At 39.4% G+C, this 24972-nt stretch overlaps 2 protein-coding genes across 2 annotated transcripts; both read left to right on the top strand.

Moving 5' to 3' along the window:
• Positions 1-133: 133 nt before the first annotated feature.
• LOC146573817 (cadherin-like protein 26) lies at positions 134-9565 on the top strand. Its single transcript, XM_085275464.1, has 15 exons — positions 134-154; positions 521-643; positions 1481-1630; positions 1926-2067; positions 2175-2338; positions 2811-2942; positions 5734-5916; positions 6126-6442; positions 7558-7700; positions 7771-7995; positions 8097-8318; positions 8416-8537; positions 8618-8764; positions 9154-9237; positions 9356-9565. The coding sequence occupies exons 1-15, from the start codon at positions 134-136 to the stop codon at positions 9563-9565; spliced, it is 2385 nt and encodes a 794-aa protein (XP_085131590.1).
• A 3535-nt stretch (positions 9566-13100) lies between these two features.
• LOC146573816 (cadherin-like protein 26) lies at positions 13101-18793 on the top strand. The gene is made up of 17 exons (XM_085275463.1): positions 13101-13121; positions 13541-13663; positions 14052-14201; positions 14557-14698; positions 14803-14966; positions 15301-15432; positions 15947-16129; positions 16338-16654; positions 16739-16881; positions 16973-17197; positions 17299-17520; positions 17618-17739; positions 17820-17984; positions 18077-18163; positions 18249-18296; positions 18375-18465; positions 18573-18793. The coding sequence occupies exons 1-17, from the start codon at positions 13101-13103 to the stop codon at positions 18791-18793; spliced, it is 2556 nt and encodes an 851-aa protein (XP_085131589.1).
• Positions 18794-24972: the final 6179 nt, after the last annotated feature.

Genomic DNA, 24972 nt, shown 5'->3' with positions numbered 1-24972 from the left:
AAGACAGGTATATACACGCACACTGCAGAATAAATTTTATAGTTATCTGTGTGGGTGTGGAAAGAAGAGGACTGGGTCTTTCTTCTTTGGTAAAAGTCAGTCCTCACTAAGCTGCACGTACTGAACGAACATCATGCTCTGCTTCTTTCTATTGGTACGTATTACATTTTCTTTTTTGATACAATCCGGTATCTGGTTGAATCTTGTGTGACCTAATGGAACTCTTCATCTATCGTACATCGTTTGTCAAAATGCTTTTGTAGCCATGTGACAAATGTTATCCAAACACTATTTTTAAGGAACTAAAGATACTTTTGATAATGTTTTCTGACATTTCTTAAAATTGATTTAAAGTTTTTCATGAGTTTTAAAAATCAGTCTGAAGTGTTTTTGTGTATTTCTTCAGAATTTCTTGTGTGTGCATCTTATCAGATCTAGTTTACCAGCCACAAAGGAAGCTCATTTTTCCACTCACATAAATTACTTATATTTTAAACTCCATTCCTGTTTTGTCTTCCAGGTTTATTGTTTGTCAAGTGCAACAACTTCAGAGCTGCTGAGCCGTCACAGAAGAGCGTGGATTATTGGCTCCTTTGAGATTGAGGAGGGCCATCGAGGCCCCTTCCCATATAAGTTGGGCGAGGTGAGAAATTCAACCAGAGAAAGCTTCCAATTTTACCTTTAGTGCTACTTATGTTTTGGTGTGAGCCACTTTTCTTTGTATTGGCTGTTCAGATGCTTACATTTTCTTGAATATAATCAGAATCAGCATACTTTATTAATCCCTGAGGAAATTTTGTGGGTTGATTATAGATAAGGTGATTATAAATAATATCAAAAATGTTGAGTGAAATATTACAGAGTAGAAAAAAAGGATATAACTATTGCAGTGTTTACAGTGTATGGAGGAGTTGTACAGGGAGATGGCCACAGGTGTGTGGTCGTTCAGTGGTGCTTTTTGGTAATCTCAGCCCTCACTGAACGTGCTCCTGTGACTAGCCAACATGTCATGGAGTGGGTGGGAGGTATTATCCAACATTGTCTTAATTTGGACAACACTACAGGACTAAATGGCACTTGTGTTGTTGTATTAAAAGCTCCAGAAAAAAATATATTTGAGAAACTCAGCAGCAATGTCACTTTCTAGAAACCATGACCAATTATTCCAGTTTCCAGTTATGACCAACTAAAAAAAATTCCTTTTTGTAAACAGTTCCATCTTTTATACATTCTTCATTTTCTTTATTTTCTTTTTGTGGCATAAATAGAACAGTGAATTTAGTTTATGGGCGTACGTTAATTTTAATGCAATTACCACAAAATACTGTTACTATGAAAAAACAGTAAACTGATAAGCTGTCTTGACAGTCACATTCCTGTGACACCTGCACATCATTTTATTTAATCATGTTTTTCATTGTCAAAATTTACCAGCGATGCATTCAAATCATAACTACAAAAATTTGCTGTTGTGTTGTAGGTGAATATTGACAGGAAATATCCAATATACTTTGAACTGCAAGGACAAGGGGTGGATGAGGAGCCGACGGAAGTCATCTCCATTGGCAAAGAGTTTGGCGTGTTGTACGTCCACAAGGCCGTGGACTATGAGGAGTGGCAAACACTTGAGGTTAGAATCAACAAATGCTAAAGACCAACATGTAGTGATGCCACAGAATTTCAAACTATTTATGTGTTCTGTGGGGGGAAAAGATGATTTTTTAATCATGAGGGGTTTTACCTGATTTGATACTTTTGATGTGCAAAAAAGCTTAAAACGTCTTTGAAACATTTTAAACTTCTTCTCACAGAACTGAAAAATATCTGTTTTATCATTTCTCACACGACATCCCCAATGTCCATGCATTTAATCATGTTTGTCTTTATATTGTGAGTAACTCTTTTTGATATCTTTTGATGTCTAGCTAAGACTTCAGGCCAGAAAAATGGACGAATCAATTGAAACCAGGTTAGGAATTCTGATTTCTGTAAAGGACATCAATGACAATCCACCACGCTTTGAGAGGGATCTGTATGAGATTAACCTTCCTCAGGAATCAACACAAGGTACAAAAAAAAAAACCTACATAAATGCTTCTTCCTTTGAATTGAATTACATGCTGATTATTGAATACACCGAGTCATATTTAGTTTGAGTTATTATTTCCCGACAGGCTCCAATCTTTTGAAAGTGCACGCTACTGACATAGACAAGAGCGAAACACTAAACTCAACCTTCCACTATGAAATCAAATCTGTGTCTCCAAATGTTAGAGACACTCAATTTTTCATTGATGAGTCTGGATACATCTCATTCAAAGGATGTTTAAATTATGAGGTAAGAGACTCTTTTGATGATATGTCAGGAGTACAAAACACTTTAAAGATGAGTAAGAAGAACGGAGGTATTTCCTGTTTGGCTAGATCTGTAACTGATAAGACAAAGTAAAACTTACTGCAGTATTTAAATGCGCATGCTTACTTTGACCACTGTCTGATGTTTGTAAAGATTGTAACAGTGCATGAACAGATGCATGTGGGTTTTAAGGCATAATAAAAAGCATTCCTGTAATACATTCGAATATCACTCAACTTTTTCCACAATGGTCTAACTCCTTTGGGAGGAAATGAAGAGGATACACTAGTATGAATACTTTAATACTATAATCCTGTACTACATAAAATTGCCAGTAAGCTACATTTGGTGACAAGTGGTCCAACTCCTTTGGGAAGAAATATAGAGAATAGTATTAATTCTTTATTCTTCTTTTAGTCTGTTAATGTGAAACTCTCCATTTGCTTGTATTAAGGTGGCTGAAAAGTTTACAATAGTGGTGGAGGCCAAAGACCACGGTGAAGTAGTCAAACTGTCCAGTTCAACCATTGTTGTCGTTCATGTAGGGAATGGCAACAACCACCTTCCAGTCATCAGCGGTCAAACGGTAGGCAGTCAGTTGGTGTTACAAACTCCAAACAGCACCAGTTTCAGCAGTCTCACACCTGTAACCTGATACTGATGTGTAGTGTATACAGAACTATCAAGTGAAACTTAAATTTTTGATGAACCACTTTAACAGGATAAGCTCAAAAAAATCAAAGGTTAAAAAAGGGATAAATTAACAATAAATCATATTTATGTTGCATCACAATCTGTTTAAGGCCTAATAAATTGATGTAGTTACCTTGTTACATCTGCCATGGAGGTTATGTTTTTGGTACTGCTCACATTCTTACATTCTGATAGTTTGAAAAGTTTTGAATGAATTCTTATAAATCGTTGTAGGGTGTGGGGTCATGTTAACAACATGTAGAACGGACCTTATAAAGATTTAAAATATTACACTGTGTTAAACCTCTGACCTCTTCTTCAAGGTCAGTTGAGTGACCTAAAGGTCACAATGACAATCCTACTACACAGAGGTATTTAGAACTGTTTCTTACTGCCATTCTTTGTACTGACGGCATATAGGGAACAGTATTTTGTAATTTTCACGTTACTTTGGATCTCTGACCTTTTTTCAAGGGCAAATGAGGTCAGACCTTTATAAAAGGTCTTTTATCTTTCAAACAAAAATTATTTAGATTAAAATTTTCCTGTGTTTTAGGAAATGATATTGGTATATCTGTATCCTGAATATCACATCTTAGTTTGTATCTAAATATCATGTCACAATTGACCTCTGACCTCACTGTCATGTTCACTGGAATAAACTGGAGTTAGTTCATGTTTATTTACAGTGAAATAACCACAAAGTGCTATATACAAATGTGTGATTGGGAAATGGGGGTCCAGCGGAAAGTGAAGGTCTGCACAGTGAAAAGTGCATTGAGAGGTGAAAACAACAGGAGCAAAAGTCAGGGCTTCACTAACTAGAGAGTGCAACGATCCAGTGAAGACTGCCAGGTGAGCACATGAGTCACAGGTAAGCTCATTTCAGGCAGGTGCATGTAGCCTAAGGTGGGAAGCCACAATGAGTACCACACTGTAATATGAAAAAAACAAAAAAACAAACAGAAAGCAAGAGGAGGGAGAGCGAAAGAGAAAGAAAACAAACCTCAGCAAAGAGCTTGGGAGAACAGAAGGGACAATAACATTCACATGTGGTTTTCATTCACGTTAACCCTGAACTGTGTTCTATCTTTAAACAAAGTATTGTCCAGAGAAAGCGAATGAGCTGCCTAGTTAGTCAGAAATATACTGTATTGTAATATTATATAATAAGCTCGAGTTATTCATCTCCAATAATTTACAAATCAGTCCCTATTATCCATTAGAATCAGAGAAACTTTATTAATCCCAGAGGGAAACTGAGTTGTCATAGCAGCAAATATACAATAAGAAACAAGCACTCATATAAAATGAGTGTAGAAAAAGAGTTGTGACTGATACATATTAAGATAAATACAGGGATATAGGTATAAATATACATATAAATATAAAAGTATGTGTACAAATACGTCATGGTGTACAAATGTGACAGGGGTGCATTGAGGTGTGATGAATTCTGTTCCACATGTGTGAATCTGACCTAAGTGGATGAATTAAACAAGCTGATAGCAGTGGGAAGGAACGAGCTGCTGTAACGTTCCCTCAGACAGCGAGGTTGAAGGAACCTATTGTTGAAACTGCTCTTTAGATTGTCCAGTGTGTTATGGAGGGGGTGGGAGTCATTGTCCGTGATTGCCAGCAGACTTACCAGCATTCTGTCACTGATCTCCTCCTCCAGGGTGGCGAGCTTTATTCCAACAACAGACTCTACCTTCCTGAGTTTTTTCTTTGCTTTGGTACCTGCACCCCAGCGCGCCACAGCAAAGAAAATGGTGCTCGCAACAGCAGACTGATTAAACATATAGAGCAGCCTGCTGCATACATTGAAGAATCTGTTGGCAGACCACTCCAGCTTGTGATCCAGTTAAACTCCCAGATACTTGCAGGATGTGACTGCTTCAACATTAGTCCTACCAATGCACAGGGGAGGGTTGGGATCTGTTTCTACCTACTCCTACATAATTTTGGTGTAATCAAAGTAAACATCTGTCTTGCTAACCTTATCTGACTGTCTTCGCTTATGTGACAATTAGACGTTATTATTATAGTTAGAGGCGCTCGAGTGCTGCCTAAGCAGTCGTTTGTCACATATTACCTGTAGTGTTTAAGGCGCTCAGGTATTGACGCAGCCAGCCAGTACGCTGCCTATCTATTGATCTCACCAGATGGTGTCAAAAGTCTGACATCATTAGCAGTATTTATTTCATTTAAATGTTGATAACAAGTGACTCCATATGTATAAGGCGAGAGTTTTTCTTCATTGTTGCTAACTAACCGTGAGATTCTTAAGACATGAACTTTTTAGTATTCTTGCGATCACTCTGCAGATAAAAGCAGCCATGGCTCATTTTGCTGCAGTACAAATTTCTATTAGTACATTTAATAAGAACAAAGAAAACAAAATGAATATATATAAGACATAATACTATTCTCTTAAAAATAAAAAATGCTCAGAGAGCTTCTTCGTCTTAACCCAACTTCATGTAACCACCAAGTAATTATTTTATATAATGATAATTTGTTACCAGGGCTATAACCATTGTTAAAAGACCACACTGACTCTATGACTGCATAAATAATAACATCAGCAAAGATAAAGAAGGGCAAATGTATATATTTCAAAATTGTGAACTATCACTGGAAAGTTCTTCTACAGGTTTATACACTCTGTATTCAAACCACAGGGCGCTGGTAAAGTGAAGGAGCTTGAGACTGGGGTCTCTCCTCTGAGGCTGCATGTGACAGACAAAGACACCCCCCACACCTCTGCATGGAGAGCCAGGTACACCATACATGGTGATGAGGAAGAGAACTTCAAGATACTAACAGACTTAGAGACTAATGATGGGATCCTGACAGTAGTTGAAGTAAGTGGTGTTTGACTGCATGCTATACATTACAGTGACACCCAGTTTCTCTGTAATTACTTTCTCAACGTCTCTGTAATTAATACATAGTTGTCAAACCTACTTTTTGGGCTAACAAAGATTATACTCTTATATAATGATGCTGACAATATTTTTTGAATTTCATAAATGATAATTTACTGATTTTATTTAACAACTGTTAATTTCAGCCTTTAGACTTTGAGAATGGGGCGCAGAGGGAGCTGCTGATCTCAGTGGAAAACGAGGCACCATATTACCCCTGTAAAGTAAAAGAGAGGACGTCCTCAGGCCTCTGGAAAGTTGACACCATTAAAGGCCATGATCCCTCTGGTGCAGCTGAACCTCAGTCTGTAAAAGTCACCATTGATGTGGAGGATGCCAACGACCCTCCTAAATTCAGCGTGACCCTGAACGAGGTCGCGGTGATGGAGAACGTACCGGCTGGAACCTGGGTTGATAAAGTGACGGCTGTGGATCCTGACTCCAGTCGTGCAAAAGACTTTCTGTAAGGGATGGTTTTACAGTTTCTCAATTAATTTGGTGCAATTCTCACATGAGAAACGTCATTATCTAAACTCTCAAAAAATCAGGAATGGGACCACCATCTCCTTCCCAAGTGTTGGGGGAAAAAGGCAGCTGATAACCTAAAGACACTTCAAATGGCAACAGCCTCATGGCAGAGGAAGTGAGCGTGCTGTGTGCGTACTTGACCCAAATGACCTGAGAGCTCCAGGACGCAGGATTTTGAGATGTGACACACAGGAGGGCAGTCTTAAGGTTTATCTGAATTTTGCCCCTAGCGCTTTAAAAAAGTTGGCACATTGTCAAAAAAAAATGTGAGCTGGAAAACCATAAAGACGGAAAACGTGGTTAACCATTACCTGTGCAGTCTCAGAGGTGTAGGGAAGTTTCAGACGTTCTATGAAGTGGGCTGCTTTAGACTACCAATCATGGTTAGAATGCTGGTGTTGCCCTCAGAGGGGGATAAACCATTAATGATATCTACCACGATATGAGGCCAGGGGTGGCCAGTCAAGGGCAATGGGAGCAGGTGGGGAGGCAGGAGGCTAAGAGTGGGATTTACCATGGGTTAAACCAAGCAGGATAAGAGGAATTTGCGAGCATCCTTATTTAAGGTGGGCCACCAAAAGGTCTGCCTCAATATAAAACTCTTGTAAAACCTGGGACCTACAAGCTGGTGGAACAAAGGTGCGATTGGGCAGATCTGTGCCAGGATCAGGCTCGCTAAGATGGGCTCACTTTACCTGGTCCATTATTTCCCAAGTCAACATTCCCACTACTACGCAAGAGGGAGGCAGAATTGTCGCAGACATTGACGTGCTGTGCTCTGCTGGTCTCTAGCACAAACTAGTGTGAGAGGGAGTCGGGCTTTTTAAAGTCACTTTTCTGCTTTGACAAAAAGTTTATTTTCTGTCTTGGGCTGCAGGACTGACATGGTCCTTGTGTTGCTGCAAATACCTGGAAAAATAAGAGAAGTGAAAGTTACTGTTCTGCTTTAATAATTGCACCAAATTGACTGAGAAAAATTGTAATTAACATGAACTGAACGTTGATCTGAAGCTGTTCAGTTCTGTCTAAGTGCACTGAATCTGTCCACAGGTACAAGGTAGGAAATGATCCTGCTGGCTGGGTGACGGTGGATCCCCTCACAGGAAACATCACAATGATAAAGACGCCCGACAGAGAATCTCCACACGTTGTTAACGGCACCTACACCATCTTAGTGTATGCAGTTGACAAAGGTAAACACACACTCTGACTTTTAAAACACAAACAGCTTTTTTTGTACTACATTTCTTGCATCTTGGACAGGTATACCACCAATGACAGGAACAGCTACACTACATATCCATGTGTGGGACCAGAATGACAACGTGCCACAGCTAACAGTGGACAGCCTGGATGTGTGTGTGTCTGATGACCCCACAACCACCAACATCGAGGCCTTTGACCCAGATGAAGAACCTTATGGAGGGCCTTTCACTTTTGAACTGTTGGGAAATGTTGAAGGAAAATGGAGACTGAATCCTGGTTATGGTAGAAACATCCTTCGTGTATTTAGTGACATATTACAGAAAAACAAGCACAAAATCCAGAACTCCTAAAGTATCCTATCATTTTGTGATCTTTTCTTCAAGGTTACACAGCTGGTCTGGTGAAGGAGCCCGGTGTGTACCCTGGTCAACACACAATTCATCTAAAGATCTCCGACATGCAGGGCGCATTTAAAGTTTACAACCTCAGTGTGACTGCATGTGGCTGCACTTTGACACCAAACTGTCGAACTCGCCAGAAATCTGAAATAAACATTGGCCCTTATGCTTTATTCATGATCATTTCTTCACTTTTACTTCTTCTGTGTAAGAAACTCACCGTTTACTTTAGTGTAGGAGAACTGTGATATGTGTGCTAACATCTCTAAGAACCCAGTATAAGTTTTATTTTACTCTTTGACAGTTCTGCTGCTGCTGGGACTCAGCATCTCGTCCAAAAGAGAGTTTTTTACTATGGAGCCTGAAGATTGTTCAGGAGGAATCCTCCTCCAATCAAACACTGAGGCACCAGGAGACAACTGCGAGGTCACTGTTTAGAAACATTTGCAACCATGCCAATGACCCATTTAAAGGGAAATATCAATAAACCATTTCTCTTTCTTTAGATTCCTGCCACTATTATCGAAAAACCAGTTTGTATGGAGCAATATAATCAATCTAATTTCCATATTCCACTGAATGGGCGGAGAAATAGACGACATTCAGCAAGGGTGACTTTTGGCAGTTTTCACAGCTTAAACTCACAAGCTAGGGTAGGTCATCCTTCCATGGAACATGTACTTTTGTGAAGCATCCCTTGAGAGTGTGATAAACAGAATCCTCTATAGTTCAACTGTTGTCATCCTTTTCAACATGAAATGAAGCAGAGCTTCATCCACTCACCACATCAGAATTTAAGAAGAGAAAGCCTGTCCCACCGTTCCAGCTACACTGGGAACCAGGTTGTAAACACGCACTGAGAATTGAGGATGTCTTACAAATGGATCTTAAAATAATAACTATATCTTTGTGTTCTTCAAATTTCAGTCAAACTGGACCTCTGGCTGTGACAGCAGCAATCAGGTAGAACAGCAGACATTTGTGTTTGTAATTTTTACTTTGAAGTCAGAGATGAAGAAATGTGTGAACTTTTTGTGTGCAGTTTGAAGACATGGGCAATATGAGCATCCTCCAATCACAAAACTTGAGCTGTGCTACGGAGTCTAATGACATGCAGCTTCATCAGGTTGGTAGTCTTAAGTATGTCACATCTCCTATGTTGCGTTTTTAAAGATGTATGAGCTTGTACTATTGAAAAAATCACTGTAGGCATATTTGCCTTTGACATGTTCCACCTTTTACAGAAGCTAACATTGTTCCAGGAGAAAAAAGGGGACTCACTGGATGATGAGCTTCACATCTATGCAGTGGAGGGGAACTCAGACACCACCTCAGAGCTGGAAGCAATCAGTATTTCTGAAGAGGGTTCATTTCAGGACGCACTGGAAGATCTGGGTCCAAAGTTTCACCAACTGGCTTCTACATGCATGACAGCCAAGCACACCACTTTATGATCGTTTCTTCAAGGTTACACAGCTGGTCTGGTGAAGGAGCCCAGAGTGCTCCCTGGTCAGCATGCAATTCATCTAAAGATCTCTGACATACATGCAGCATTTGATGTTTGCAACCACAGTGTGACTCCGTGTGGCTGCACTTTGACACCAAACTGTTGAATTCGCCAAAACTCTGAAATAAACATTGGCCACTATGCTTTTTAATGCATGACAGTTTCTTCACTCTTACTACTTATATGGAAGGAAAATGGCATTTGCTTCCCCATAGGAGCATTGTGATAAACACTACCACTCAAAAGTTTGGACACACCTTCTCACTTAATGGTTTTTCTTTATTTAATGACTATTTGCTTTGTAGATTCTCACTGAAGGCATCAAAACTATGAATGAACACATACACAATTGTGTAGAAAACAAAAAAGTTTGAAATAACTCAAAACATATTTTAAAGATTTTAGATTCTTTGAAATAACCACCCTCATCCCAAACCATCTGATTGAGTTTAGGTCAGGTGACTGTGGAGGCCAGGCCATTTGGCACAGCACTCCATCACTCTCCTTCTTGGTCAAATAGCCTTTACACAACCTGGAGGTGTGTTTGGGGTCATTATCCAATTGAAACAAAATGATGATCCAACTAAACTAAACCGGATGCCATGTCGCTGCAGGAGCCCACGGTGGGAACCATGCATGTGGATTCTGAAATGCACCATTCTACACAAGGAGAGAAATACTTTTGTCCATCCATCCATCCATCCATCCATCCATCCATCTTCCACTTATCTGATCCAAGTCACTGGGGCAGCAGTGTTGGTTTCTTTACTCTACGTCTTTCTTCATATATCAGATAACCTGAAATCTAATATCCACTGACAATGACGGCACCCACGAGGCAGAACACCAGAGAGTTGTTTTTATTTCTTCTTCTTCTGTATTTTTTTCCTTTGTAACTTTAAGACCAGAGCTGAATAAACTTGATTTTTTTGTGTGCAGTTTGAGGATTTTGGCATTATGAACTAGTTCATTTCAGATAAGATAACAGGTAAGATAACCTTTATTAGTCCCACACGCGGTTGGTAGTCTCTTTAGTATGTCTGCTACACTGCATTATTATCATTTCCTCCCAGAGTAGTTAATTAGATCATTGTACACAAAATTTACTATTAGATTATTGTATTACAGGTATAGTCTTTGCGTATTATAGGAAAACTTCTGTAACTTATGTGATTCTTGCAAGAAATCTGCTGTCATTCACACAAACAAGTCTTAAAACCCAGATGCACTATTTTAATGCATGCACTGTTAGAACCTGCATGCATGAGACAGTGCTCAAAGCAAGCGTGTGCATTTGCTTTCTGCAGTAAGTTGAAATTTGTTTTGCATATTTTTCCACACTTAAATGTGTCAGTCCTGTGTGGGAAAAGTAACTGCCCCCTAAATATAACTGGTTGAGTCACTGTTGGCAGAAACTGCAACTCCAATCAAGCATTTGTGATAACTTTCAATGAGTCTTGTACATTACTGTGAAGGAATTTGGCCCCTTCCTTCAGCCACACTACATGCTTTTTGAACATGAACAATACTTTTTAAGGTCATGCTAAAGCCTCTAAATCTGCTTTCAGTCTGGACTTTGACCAGACCACACCATAACCTTGATTTTGTTTCATTCTTTGTGCCATTAGGATATGAACTTGCTGTTGTGTTTTGAATCATTGTCCTGCTGCATAACTGAAGTTATGTGCACGTGACCTTCAGGGCATAAACTGATGGCCGTACATTCTCCTTCAGGAGTTTCAGGTAGAGAGCAGAACTCATGTATGATGTAAACAGAATTGGTTCTAGCACGGAGCCTTTGTGTGTGAAGAGGACTCTCCATTTACATGAACAAATTGGAGTATATTAGATAGATATGATTCAAACCATTGCAGCGTAGTACGTTTAATTCCTACGACATGCTCTAATGTCTAATGTCTATAGTCAATAGTATCAAACAGCAGAACAAGAACAGAGATGAATCCATTGTCAGAGGTGATAATAAGATCATTTATAACCATCTCTAATGCTGTTTCTGTACTATGATGAGCTCTGATGTTAACTCAGTAGGATCTACCAGCAAAAAAGAGTGAATACCAATGGTTTTGACCTGTACCTTATGATACGTCTGTGAGATATCTTGGTGAATGCTCAATCATCCAGGTAGGAAAATCCCCAAAAGATGATTCTGTACATCTGGATGTTTCCAGTAGGAGAAATATTTTGTCACTGAGTGGTGAATTGTCACTTTATTCAGTACAGCACCGTTGATTTTATGTGACCTCTTCATGATTAAGAGGTTAATAGTGTGCAATGTGATTAGTTTCAAAGTTGGATCCAACCTCAGCATGTCAGAGGGCTGTGGCGGCAGCCCTTGTGTTAATACTGTGGACCAAAAGGAAGACGCTCGAGGGAGGAAATGAACAAAAAAACGAGCCGTTTATTGAGGCTGAGAAAAACATGCAAAGCAAAGGGCAAACGGGAACACTAAGAACATGGAACATGAAAACCTGGACTTGGGAAAGAAAACCTGAAACATGAACTATTGATAAGCATGATAAGCAGATGACCTGACGATGAACAAAGGCTAAAACACAGAATATATAAAAGCGAAGTGGAAACACATGTGGAACACAGCTTGGATGAATAGACATAATGACACAGAGGAAGCAAAACTAAACACACCGAACTGTCAAAATAAAACAGGACTCACACTGAAACACATGCTAAGACACACGGTTTGACACGGGGCCGGAGGAAAGAAGCAGGCATGGGGATGAGACAGACAGAAGAGATACAGAGGGTGAGAGACATGACGGGCAGGCGAGAACACACATGACAGACAGGGGAGACATGGAATGAAACACAAGGAGGGGGACATGGGAACAGGAAAGCAGAGATGAAACACAAGGGCATGACTAGGACTAGTTTGTTCTAGATTTAATTCACATTTTATTTCCAGTTTTTGTGATCATTGTTGTCACGTTCTGTTTTAATAACACCAAGTATGTGTTTGACTCTTTGGCACAAAGCCATGAGGTTAAATGTCTCACATATTTCAAGTTTTTTAAAAACTCTACTTCAGGGAATCCTCGATCACCAGACGGGGGTGTGTATCACTAAAGGATTCTGAAGCAATCACAGTTTGCAGAGACTTTATAATTTTGGTTCGATTCCCAGGATCAAATGCCGAAAAAGCGGGAAGATAATATCTTCTTCACACATGAGTGATGATTTTTGAGTGAATACACACTGAGGGTCAGTAACTATAAAGCATTTGAAAGGCAAGATCAAAGCTGGCATTGTTCAGTTACTATAAAACGTTCGTGACGTATTAAAGGTTATGAGGCTTCTTCCATGGAAAGGCAGGTATGAAACCACACACACACACAGACTGTATTTTGCACTTGTGTATGTGGGTGTGGAAAGCAGAGGACCGGGTCTCTTTACTCTGAAAAAGTCTGTCCTCACTCACTCTGAGCTGGATATACTGAACAAGAACCATGCTCCGCTTCATCCTGTTGGTATGTAACATTTCTGTTACATTTTATTTCTTATAAAACTATGTGCTGATTATGTGAGCAAATCTTGTGTGCCGATCTCGTCATCTATCATATGGCCACATAATGACAGATGAGAGATGCCACGTGACAGATGTTATCTGAAATCTTCTTATAGACAACAACAAAAAATCCTCCAAAATATATTTTTCTTTTAGTTTTTAGATTGCTTAAAATGGAGTTAAGGGTTTGTTATGAGCCATAAAAGTCAGGGACTTCCTTTGAAATGGTTTCATTTTTCTTATCATGCTAAATGCCTTTGCATGTCAATAGAAATATGTGTGTGCGCTCACCTTATCAAAACCTGTTTACCAACAAAGCAGGTACATAAATTAAAGCTACAACCTTTTGCCATACCTTAACATTCCTGCTTTGTCTTTCAGGTTTATTGTTTGTCAAGTGCAGCAAACTCAGAGCTGTTGAGCCGTCACAGAAGGGCGTGGATTATTGATTCCTTTGAGATTGAGGAGGGCCATCCAGGGCCATTCCCATATGAGTTGGGCAAGGTGAGAAATTCAAGCAGAAAATGTCCATTTCCAAATTTCATAAATAAATAATGACAAATTCGAATGACATATTTTTACTTTGGACTTGGTGTTGGCTGCCCATTTTGTATGACATTAGCTGTAGAAATGTAGAACATCGCTTGAATGTAATGGAAATAAGCATACAGCATTGTCCAGTTATGATCAGTTGCTTAAAAAAGAAAAATCCACTAACAGTGTACACGCAGTTTTGTGTTTCAAATGTGTATTTTGTCCTCTCTTTCTTTTTTTAGTATACAAAAATAATCAATTAAATTTTGGGAGGAACTTTCATTTTAATGTAATTGCCAGAAAATACCCGTAGTATCCACCATAATTGACCTCACGAAGATTTGCTGTTGTGTTGTAGGTGAGTGTTGATAGGGAATATCAAATATACTTTGAACTGCATGGACAAGGGGTGGACGAGGAGCCGATGGGAGTCATCTCCATAGACGAATACTCTGGCATGTTGAACGTCCACAAGGCCGTGGACTATGAGAAGTGGCACACACTTGAGGTTAGAATCGACACATGTTAAACTCCAACATGTAGCGATGCCGCAGAATTTCTGTTCACAGTGACCATGAAAAAATCTGTTATTGTGGAGTCGTCACTGTTAATAGGTTTGCAGGACAAAAAATTTGAGTTCTAATCAGATTATGTATTATCCTCTGTAAATATGAGGTTTTCCCTGATTTCATACACGATATGTAAAATATTGACACTAAAACATCTTTAAAGCACATTTTCTTGTGAGAGAACTGAAAAATATTTGTATTATGATTTTTCACACTACATTCCCAATGTCCAACAATTTATCATGTTTGTCTTTATACTGTAACTAACTCTGCATGATATCTTTTGATGTCTAGCTAAGATTTGAGGCCAGAAAAATGGACATATCAATGGACACCAGGTTAGGAATTCAGATTTCTATAAAGGACATCAATGACAATCCACCACGCTTTGAGAGGGATCTGTATGAGATTAATCTTCCTCAGGAATCAACACAAGGTAAAAGTAACAAACAAGCAAACAAAAAATGCTCCTTGATTTGAACTTAATTACACAGTGATTATTAAATATGCTCGTTAGCTTGAGTTATTATTTCCCAACAGGCTCCAATCTTTTGAAAGTGCATGCTACTGACATAGACGAGAGAGAAACACTAAACTCAACCTTCCACTATGAAATCAAATCTGTGTCTCCAAATGTTAGAGACACTGAACTCGTCATTGATGAGTCTGGATACATCTCATTCAAAGGATGTTTAAATTATGAGGTAAGAGACTCTTTTGTTGATATGTCAGGAGTACAAAACACTTTAAAGATGAGTAAGAAGAACGGAGGTATTTCCTGTTTGGCTAGATCTGTAACTGATAAGACAAAGTAAAACTAAGCATTTATGCAGATATGAATATTTGCTTTGAGTGCTTTCTCATGTGTGCTTTTGTTCCAATGAGCAAATTATCTTCCTGTACTACATAAAATTACCAGTAAGCTACATTTGGTGACAAGTGGTCCAACTCCTTTGGGAGGAAATATAGAGAATAGTATTAATTCTTTATTCTTCTTTTAGTCTGTTAATGTAAAACTCTCCATTTGCTTGTATTAAGGTGGCTGAAAAGTTTACAATAGTGGTGGAGGCCAAAGACCACGGTGAAGTAGTCAAACTGTCCAGTTCAACCATTGTTGTAATTCACGTAGGGAATGGCAACAACCACCTTCCAGTCATCAGTGGTCAAACGGTAGGCAGTCAGTTGGTGTTGCAAACTCCAAACAGCACCAGTTTCAGCAGTTTCACACCTGTAACCTGATACTGATGTGTAGTGTATACAGAACACAAGGTAAGACCCAATGGTGATGTGGCATTGATTAGTCAAAATATAAACATAAGAAAAGAAAACTGAGGTAAATTGAAAAATTGTGAAAGGTGGAAAGAATAAAATATGCAAATAATATCATATTTCAGTTGCATTTATACTGCGTTTAAGGCCTAAAACATGGATGCAGTTACATTGTTGTTGTTATTACTTGTCCATATTTCATATAATTGCCAAATCATAATTTTATAGAATGATATCTGCCTAAGCCACAAACTAATTACAAGGAATATAAACACTTAATCAACCACACTGAATCCATGATTGCATAAATTGTAATATCAATAAACATAGATGAGGAAATTGTATACATTTCATGTTTTGTACTAGTACCAGGGAGTACTTCTACAGGTTTATACACCCTGTATTCAAACCACAGGGCGCTGGTAAAGTGAAAGAGCTTGAGACTGGGGTCTCTCCTGTGAGGCTGCATGTGACAGACAAAGACACCCCAAACACCTCGGGATGGAGAGCCAGGTACACCATACATGGTGATGAGGGAGAGAACTTCAAGATACTAACAGACTTAGAGACTAATGATGGGATCCTGACAGTAGTTGAAGTAAGTGGAGGTTGGCTACATGTCATGCATTACATTGACACCCACAGTTTCTCTGTAACTACTTTCTCAACGTCTCTGTAATATATATTTGTCAAACCTGCTTTTTGGGCTAACAAAGATTATACTCTTATATAATGATGCTGAAAATAGCTTCTGAATTTCACAAAGAAAAATTTACTGATTTTGCAACTCTGTTGTATAATTTCAGCCTTTAGACTTTGAGAATGGGGCGCAGAGGGAGCTGCTGATCTCAGTGGAAAACGAGGCACCGTATTACTCCTGTGAAGTAAAAGAGAGGACGTCCTCAGGCCTCTGGAAAGTTGACACCATTAAAGGCCATGATCCCTCTGGTGCAGCTGAACCTCAGTCTGTAAAAGTCACCATTGATGTGGAGGATACCAATGACCCTCCTAATTTCAGCATGACGGTGAAAGAGGTCGTGGTGATGGAGAACGTACCCGCTGGAACCTGGTTTGATAAAGTGACAGCTGTGGATCCTGACTCCAGTTATTCCAAAGAGTTTGTGTAAGCGATTTATTTGATTAAACATCTCTGAACGTTGATCTGAAGCTGTTCAGTTCTGTCTAAGTGCACTGAATCTGTCCACAGGTACAAGGTAGGAAATGATCCTGCTGGCTGGGTGACGGTGGATCCCCTCACAGGAAACATCACAATGATAAAGACGCCCGACAGAGAATCTCCACACGTTGTTAACGGCACCTACACCATCTTAGTGTATGCAGTTGACAAAGGTAAACACACACTCTGACTTTTAAAAAACAAACAAAACAAATCTAAATAACAGCTTTTTTTTTTGTACTACATTTCTTGCATCTTGGACAGGTATACCACCAATGACAGGAACAGCTACACTACATATCCATGTGTCTGACCAGAATGACAATGTGCCACAGCTAACAGTGGACAGCCTGGATGTGTGTGTGTCTGATGCCCCCACAACCACCAACATCAAGGCCTTTGACCCAGATGAAGAACCTTATGGAGGGCCTTTCACTTTTGAACTGTTGGGAAATGTTGAAGGAAAATGGAGACTGAATCCTGGTTATGGTAGAAACATCCTTCATGTATTTAGTGACATATTACAGAAAAACAAGCACAAAAGCCAGAACTCCTAAAGTATCCTATCATTTCCTGATCTTTTCTTCAAGGTTACACAGCTGGTCTGGTGAAGGAGCCCGGTGTGTCCTATGGTCAACACACAATTCATCTAAAGATCTCCGACATGCAGGGCGCATTTAAAGTTTACAACCTCAGTGTGACTGCATGTGGCTGCACTTTGACACCAAACTGTCGAACTCGCCAGAAATCTGAAATAAACATTGGCCCTTATGCTTTATGCATAATAATTTGTTCACTCTTACTTCTTCTGTGTAAGAAACACACCGTTTACTTTAGTGTAGGAGAACTGTGATATGTGTGCTAACATCTCTAAGAACCCAGCATAAGTTTTATTTTACTCTTTGACAGTTCTGCTGCTGCTGGGACTCAGCATCTCGTCCAAAAGAGAGTTTATCACTATGGAGCCTGAAGATTGTTCAGGAGGAATCCTCCTCCAATCAAACACTGAGGCACCAGGAGACAACTGCGAGGTCACTGTTTAGAAACATTTGCATCCATGCCAATGACCCATTTTAAGGGAAATATCAATAAACCATTTCTCTTTCTTTAGATTCTTTACACTATTATGGAAGAACCAGTTTGTATGGAGCAATATAATCAATCTAATTTCCATATTCCACTGAATGGGATGAGAAATGGGAGATATTCAGCAAGGGTGGGTATGAATGAAGTTCAGACTTTTGGCAGTTTTCGGAGTTTACGCTCACAAGCTAGGGTAGGTCATTCTTCCATGGAGCATGTACTTTTGTAAAAGCATCTCAGAATCCTCTATAGATCACCTCCTGCTCTTGTCATCCTTTTGAACAGGATTTTACACAGAGGTCCATCCACCCACGCTTTGGGGATTTCAGAAGAGAAAGCCAATACAGCCAATACAGCTACACTGGGAACCAGGTTGTACACACCCACAGAAGATTGAGGATGACTTACAAATGGATCTTAAAATAATAACTATATATTTTTGTTCTTTAAATCTCAGTCAAACTGGAATTCTCCAATAACCACTGGCTTTGACAGCAGCCATCAGGTAGAACACCAGAGATTTGTGTTTGTAATCTTTCACTTTGAAATCAGAGATAAAGAAATGTGAACCTTTTGTGTGCAGTTTGAAGACATGAGCAATATGAACGTCCTCCAAACACAAACCGTGAGCTGTGCTACGGAGTCTAATGACATGCAGGTTAAACTGCTTCAGTGCCTAATCTCTTCAGTAAGTTACATCTCCTGTGCTGCATTATTCAAAACATATGAGCATGTATGATTCAAAAAATAATAATTTACGTGTTGCAAAATTTTCAGAAAGTGTACTCACTCTGGAAGAAAGAAGTGGACTTAGGAGACGATGAGCTTCACATCTATGCAGTGGAGGGGAATTTAGAAACCAACTCAGCGTTGGAGACAATCAACATTTTGGAAGAGGATTCATTTCAGGACACACTGAAAGATCTGGGTCCAAAGTTTCACCAACTGGCTTCTATATGCAGCCCGACACAAATACAGTACTCAGGATATCCTGTTACGTAGCAAACATTTTTTGTTTCAAGTGTGAGGAAGAAGGCATTTAATCCCTTTATTCCATTCAGATTTGGGGTTAATTAAAAAGGGTTTGTGGCAACCACTTCTGCATGAGATATACTACCAGAGAGCTTTATTGTTAATCACATGTGTTTAATAACTGTGCCACATGCATCTTCATTTTTCATATCAAAATGAGGAAAGAAAAACAAAAGTGCACAGTTGCTGGATTATAATTGTTCGTCACTTTCATGTTAGAATCCAAAATGCTAATTTGCATTTGGGATAAACAAAAAAAAACCAAAAATCATCTTCACTGAGTGCTCATGCAAAGGGTGGAACTCAAGGTGGTCCCCCTTAAACAAGTAGAAAACTACAGTATTTACAACAGTTTTAAGAAAATTGAAACCCTTCAGAGTCTACCTCTACCAACTTTTGGGAGCGCTCTCTGCTCAGTGGCATTTGGCCCAGGTGGTCCTCGTAAAAAGGCATTTTTTGGGGTGAGGCTGGAGATTAAGGAGGTTGTGGGGTCTTTGTCACAGAGCTGTGCCTAATGCCAAAATAAAAATGAATTGATTATGTGGTGTCCACAGTAATCAGGTTTGAAGAGCTCCTAAAACTCCCTACACCACATACATACTGGGAGTTAGTCATGATAGGTAAAGCATGTCTTTTTTTTAAAAAAGAGATCTTGCTTTTGTGTTGAATCTCGAGCATCTGTGGCCACGATAGATGTGTTTTTACCGGTAGTTTTAAAGGTGTTATGGGGTTTTGGACTCAGGGTTTCTGTTTTGGTTTTGAGGATCATTTGTGTTTGAGGTATTATAATTTGTATTGTTTATATTTTTGCTTTATCTCCCAGCCGCCTCAGTGCTTCTTGTATAAATAGTGTTCAGTGTATTCTGTTCAGGTCTGTGTTTTGTCCTCCTGTGTCTCATGTGCGAAGTTAGTCTTCTCTCCCCTGTCGCAATCTGCGGGCAGCATGTGGAGCTGAGGGGACAATCCAAATGCAGACACACGGAGAAAAGAAGGCTGGTTGTCAAACATTACAAAAATAATAAAAATGGATTGTATTTATATAGCGTTTTTCTAGGCACCCAAAGTGCTTTACAATTCCACTATTCATTCACTGGTGCAGGCAAACCACAGTTGTAGCCACAGCTGCCCTGGGGCAGACTGACAGAAGCGAGGCTGCCATCAGCCCCTCTGGCCATCACCAGTAGGCGGTAGGGTAAAGTGTCTTGACCAAGGACACAATGACCAGGACAGAGAGAGCTGGGGGATTGAACCGGCAACCTTCCAGTTACAGATGAGCGTCCCAACCCCCTGAACCACGGTCGCCCAAGAAAACCAAACTGAAAAAGGAACAAATTGTGAAAAACTAAGCTGGAAAAACACTTGGAAAATCTGGAAACACTAAGAACTTGGAGACAGAGAGAGGGAGATCGAGGGACACAGAGATAAATAAACATGAAGACAAGACAGAAAAGGGAACACTAAAGGAAGTCTGATAACCTACAATCAACCTGAATCACAAGGCATAAACAACATAATCAGAAAACTCATAAGCACAAGAAAACTAATCTAAGAACTATAACCCACTGTTCAAGATCAAAACAATAAACAAACAAGATTCATACGTCCAAAACAAAAACACTGGGTCAACAACCCAGAACCATGACGTCCCCATTCATTTGTGTCTGTCTTCCTGTTTTACTTTGGTGATTGTTGTTGTATGTTGTAGGTTTTTTTCTGTGATTTACCAGAAATAAAACTTGGTTTTGAGTTCACGCTTTCTCTTCTGAGTCTTCCAAATTGGGTCCACCTCCCACCAGCCACACACCCTGACATATAACATACCAGGAGTTACAAATTTAACATGCAAACATCTGAGTGCCTTTAACCAGCTCTGGTTTCTTGGCTTATTTTTTCTACACGTGGTGTTTTTTGTTTTTGTTTGTTTTCTGCTTCTGCATCTTTTCTGTTGTTTTTATTTTTATTTTATTTTTACTGCTCTGTACTTGCTCACAATTAAAATGGATTCAGCTTTCAGCTTTATTATAATGATGCAAAGTAAGAAGGAAAATAGGGTCATGTGATATCTCAAACAAAATCATTTTAATAAGAGGACTGACAGCTTTCCTTTGCATATCAATCTTTGGATGAGTACTGATTTAGTACATGTAATGCAGTGGTACAGTGGGATGGGTTGGTGTGGTTGTTGGAAGAGTGTTCAGAGAAATTATTTGGGGGGTTTTGTTAATGGAATTTGCTAAAAGGAAAATATGCTCATCAATATTTTGATGCTTATTTTTTGCAAGTGGTTCATTTTCATTACAGTCAAAGGATTGCTTAATCAAATCAATTAAAACAATCAGGCCCTACCTTGACTGTTTGCCTACATAGCTTTTAGAACAGAGTTTAGTGTGGAAGAAGTGGTGGTAACCAGGTCTCATGGGCTCAAGCATGGTGAAATGCAGCAGGAGGGACCGTAGTCCCAGCAGCAGTGTGAGAAAAAGACAGAGGAAGGTGAGATTAATGTGGTCAAAAAATACATGGAGGGATACAATAAGGAATAGGGGCAAGTGAAGGATTCCAGCAAAATTAATCAATACTTTGACAATCAGACATCGCTAATAGTGAACTGTCACATGCTGAAGTGCAGTGAAACTAAGAAGTGGTAACCCAACAACAGAACAGAAAACCTCACCTACACCCTACACAGCTCACTTTGTAGCTCAATGTCTCCCCCTTCTGGCTATCAACTTTTGATCACTGGGCACCTGAATAATGGATCTCTCTCTTTTTTATTTCTTTTTCCTTGTTCTTTTTTTTTTTGCCTGTCCCGTTTGGTTCTTTTGCCATCAGAATTATTGTCTAAAGGCGAAGAAAGATGCCCAACGGATTTACTTTACCAAATGGACCATCCAGCCTTGCCTTGAATACTGGATCTCAAGCTAAAGATTATATGACATTAGATGATCTCACTACCCACAACCTGCACCTTCATAGTGGAAAAAATAATCTGTAAACTCCACCCTGACGTGGTCCTTGCTTGCCTTTTACCTCCAAAACTCAAGTGATGTTGTGAAAACTTCAGCATAGCTGGTATCTGAGTTCCTCTTCGTCTCTTTTGACTGTCAGCGCAGTCTCTTCATTTTTGCCTTACAAGCATAAAGAAATGAATTATATGTTGTGTGTGTACTAATTTTTTAGCTTTAATCCCGCAAGAAGTCCAAGATGAATCTCTTAGTGGAGAATTTTACAGTAACTATTAGAATAAATGAAAAATTTAAATAACACATTGACTGCTTTATTTTTCTTTAATTGTTTTAAGTATTTTTTTTTGTCTCCATATAAAAGATATCAAAATCTGAGCATACAACTTAAAAGTAAAAAGAATCTATATGTATTCTGCAGTCTATGATGCTTAAGGGACATCACTGCATCATTTAAACATCTTTTGAATGAAAACATCAGCATGTCAACACAAATCTGAAGAGACACTGCAACCATATGAAAGAAGACGACTATTTAGTGAAATTTCTACTCCTGAGGATTAACTGCTGTGTAATTTATATTATTACCATCCAAGAACTAAAGTAAGCTGAAATTTCAGTTTTTTCTCAAACAAACTATTAGAATTTCTGAGAGATTTTTTGAGAAACTGAGTACGTCCACATGTACACGGGTATTTTTCAAAATGCAGCTTTTTCTATGCATTTGGGCCTTTCGTCCACACGTAAACTGCATTTTGGGTCACTGAAAGGTGACATTTTTAAAAACTCTTGCCAGGGTGGAGATTTTTGAAAACTACATTTTTGCGTTTAGGTGTGGACGAGATTTACTCAGGCAACGTCTGAGTATGTGTGTGCCGTTTTTGACATCACGCTGTGGTCACGTTATTGTTTACATGAGATAAATTTCTACAATGGCGGATATAGACAAAATACGGTTGCTGTTATTCTTAGTATCTGCAGTTTTTACACGCTTACATATACACACACAGTTTATGTCCCTCCATTTAGAAAGACAGAGGCATCAGAGTGAACATGGGATGTAGCTTCTCCATTCAACACAGACGCTCTCACAACCCAAATCCTGACGTCGGTTTTGAATAAAAAGAATTGTTTTAATTAGTTTTATTTATGCTGTATGCATTTTGTCCATTCCAAAGTTGTGAGTCTACACCAGCCAAAATGCTGTTGTTGTTGTTGTCATTGAAAATGATGATTCTGATGAGGCATTTGAAGACTGTGTGGATGTTCACCAGTACATCCCAGAAGAGGACCCTCGGCCAGGTGTATCCAGGAGGAGGTTTAGAGAGATGGATGAAGAACAAAAGAATCAGATGGTGCGAGGAGTTTTCTGATGATGACTCTGACTTCATTTCTGACTGTGACACTGATAGCGAGGGTTGTTCTCATGTTGGTAATATTGCTGATGAGGACATCAATCAGCAGGTAATAAAAGAAGAACCACTGCCTGGTGGATCCACGAAAAAGCCCAGAGAGTGTAGATGAAGAAGAGAACAGCAAAACACTCAGGCTTGCAAACTCTGATTCAGGGACAAGCTCAACTGTGCATGCTCACTCTGAGACCAGTCATGATGAACATTTTTGGGGATGAACTTGAAGAGCTTGACAACCATGAAACTGGAGGCTCGAGGAAGTGGTCCCGAGAGGATTTTGAGGCAGAAGAGGAATACTTGCGTTTGCAAATTTCTGAGTCCACCAGCACAAGTGCTGACAACTAACACTATTTCGACACGTTTTTTCAGTATCCTTTTAGTAGGCTGATGGCCAACTCATGTGAACCCGAATCCTCCCTTAGTTATGCTGCAAGGCGTAGACTCCTGAGGGATTCCCGTGATGCATCACGTTTTTCGTTTTCATCCACCTTTCTCACTCGAAATGTGTTAACAGACCTCCCTGTATTGAATAATACTTGTGATTAATCTCTGTCTCTCTTCCACAGCATGTCTTTTACCCTGTCTTCCTTCTCTCACCCCAAACGGTTGCAGCAGATGCCCGCCCCTCCCTGACCGTGGTACTGCTGGAGGTTTCTTCCTGTTAAAAATGAGTTTTTCCTTCCCACTGTCGCCAAAGTGCTTGCTCATAGGGGGTCATTTGATTGTTGGGTCTTTCTTTGTAAATATTATTGTAGGCTCTACCTTAGAATATAACGCCTTGAGGTGACTTTTGTTGTGATTTGGCGCTGTATAAATAAAATTGAATTGAACAGAAAATTGAATAGATGTTACTGTGAAGAGATATTCCCTCCATAGAAGGCTTAGACCCAAATGCAAATTCAAAGCACATGGTTAAACTATTTATAAGACTTTATTTAAGGAGAAGGAATAGAGAATGTGGCTAGAGATGGAGTGTCAGCAGAGAGCAGGTACCAGAGGAAAAGCTATGGAGAGACTGATCACCTGGGTCGTGATGGGAACGATCCAAAGGGAATTCTGCAACAGAGGAGAAGAAGTTGCTGGACGAATATGTTGTCAGAGGAGATCTAAACACAGGGAAAACAAGGTTAAACATGGGGAAGCCAGAATTGGAGCAGAGGTGGAGCCTAGTTACCACTGTAGTTAGCAGAACATACTGGCGAGGAGTAGCAGACAGCGCTGGTTTAAAAAGCCCTCCTGCTGATTGTTTGCAGATGAGGCCCAGGAAGAGGATTAGGGCCACTGGGGAAAAAAAGGAAAGAATTCTGACTTTAATCTCAGAATTCTGACTTTTTTCTCAGAATTCTGAAAAAAGTCAGAATTCTGAGATTAAAATCAGAATTCTGAGAAAAAAGTCAGAATTATGAGAAAAAAGTCAGAATTCTGAGATTAAAATCAGAATTCTGAGAAAAAAGTCAGAATTCTGAGAAAAAAGTCAGAATTCTGAGGAAAAAAGTCAGAATTGTTTTGTTTTTTTTCCAGTGGCCCTAATCCTCTTCCGTATAAAACAATTAAAAGCTTTACTTCATTAAATACGGTTAAAACTTTAAAATTGTATGATTGTACGTGGGGGACAGGATAAGCGCTGTGGGGAACCTGTTAAACACAAATCAACATATGACACACGTTTAAAAGGGACGGCAACTCACCCTGAACCCCAACCGGACAAAACACTATAAAAAATAAAATATTCAGTGCCGTCTCCACTCAAGCTCACCACGGTGCATGCAAAAATCGG

This window comes from Mchenga conophoros, linkage group LG5 (assembly GCF_057382185.1).
Source record: "Mchenga conophoros isolate Kocher_MC1m ecotype Shallow Benthic linkage group LG5, M_conophoros_male_GT1.1, whole genome shotgun sequence".
Classification (NCBI taxonomy): domain Eukaryota; kingdom Metazoa; phylum Chordata; class Actinopteri; order Cichliformes; family Cichlidae; genus Mchenga; species Mchenga conophoros.
This window is presented reverse-complemented; position numbering and strand designations above follow the sequence as displayed.

What these genes read in the sequence shown, in the direction of transcription:
- LOC146573817 (XM_085275464.1), top strand. Translation starts at nt 134, where the DNA reads ATGCTCTGCTTCTTTCTATTG. An exon ending in AGTGTATGCAGTTGACAAAG is followed by an intron (nt 7,701 to 7,770) that starts GTAAACACACAC and finishes CATCTTGGACAG; the next exon opens with GTATACCACCAATGACAGGA. An exon ending in GAGACTGAATCCTGGTTATG is followed by an intron (nt 7,996 to 8,096) that starts GTAGAAACATCC and finishes CTTTTCTTCAAG; the next exon opens with GTTACACAGCTGGTCTGGTG.
- LOC146573816 (XM_085275463.1), top strand. Translation starts at nt 13,101, where the DNA reads ATGCTCCGCTTCATCCTGTTG. An exon ending in TTCACTCTTACTTCTTCTGT is followed by an intron (nt 17,521 to 17,617) that starts GTAAGAAACACA and finishes ACTCTTTGACAG; the next exon opens with TTCTGCTGCTGCTGGGACTC. An exon ending in GTTTACGCTCACAAGCTAGG is followed by an intron (nt 17,985 to 18,076) that starts GTAGGTCATTCT and finishes CCTTTTGAACAG; the next exon opens with GATTTTACACAGAGGTCCAT.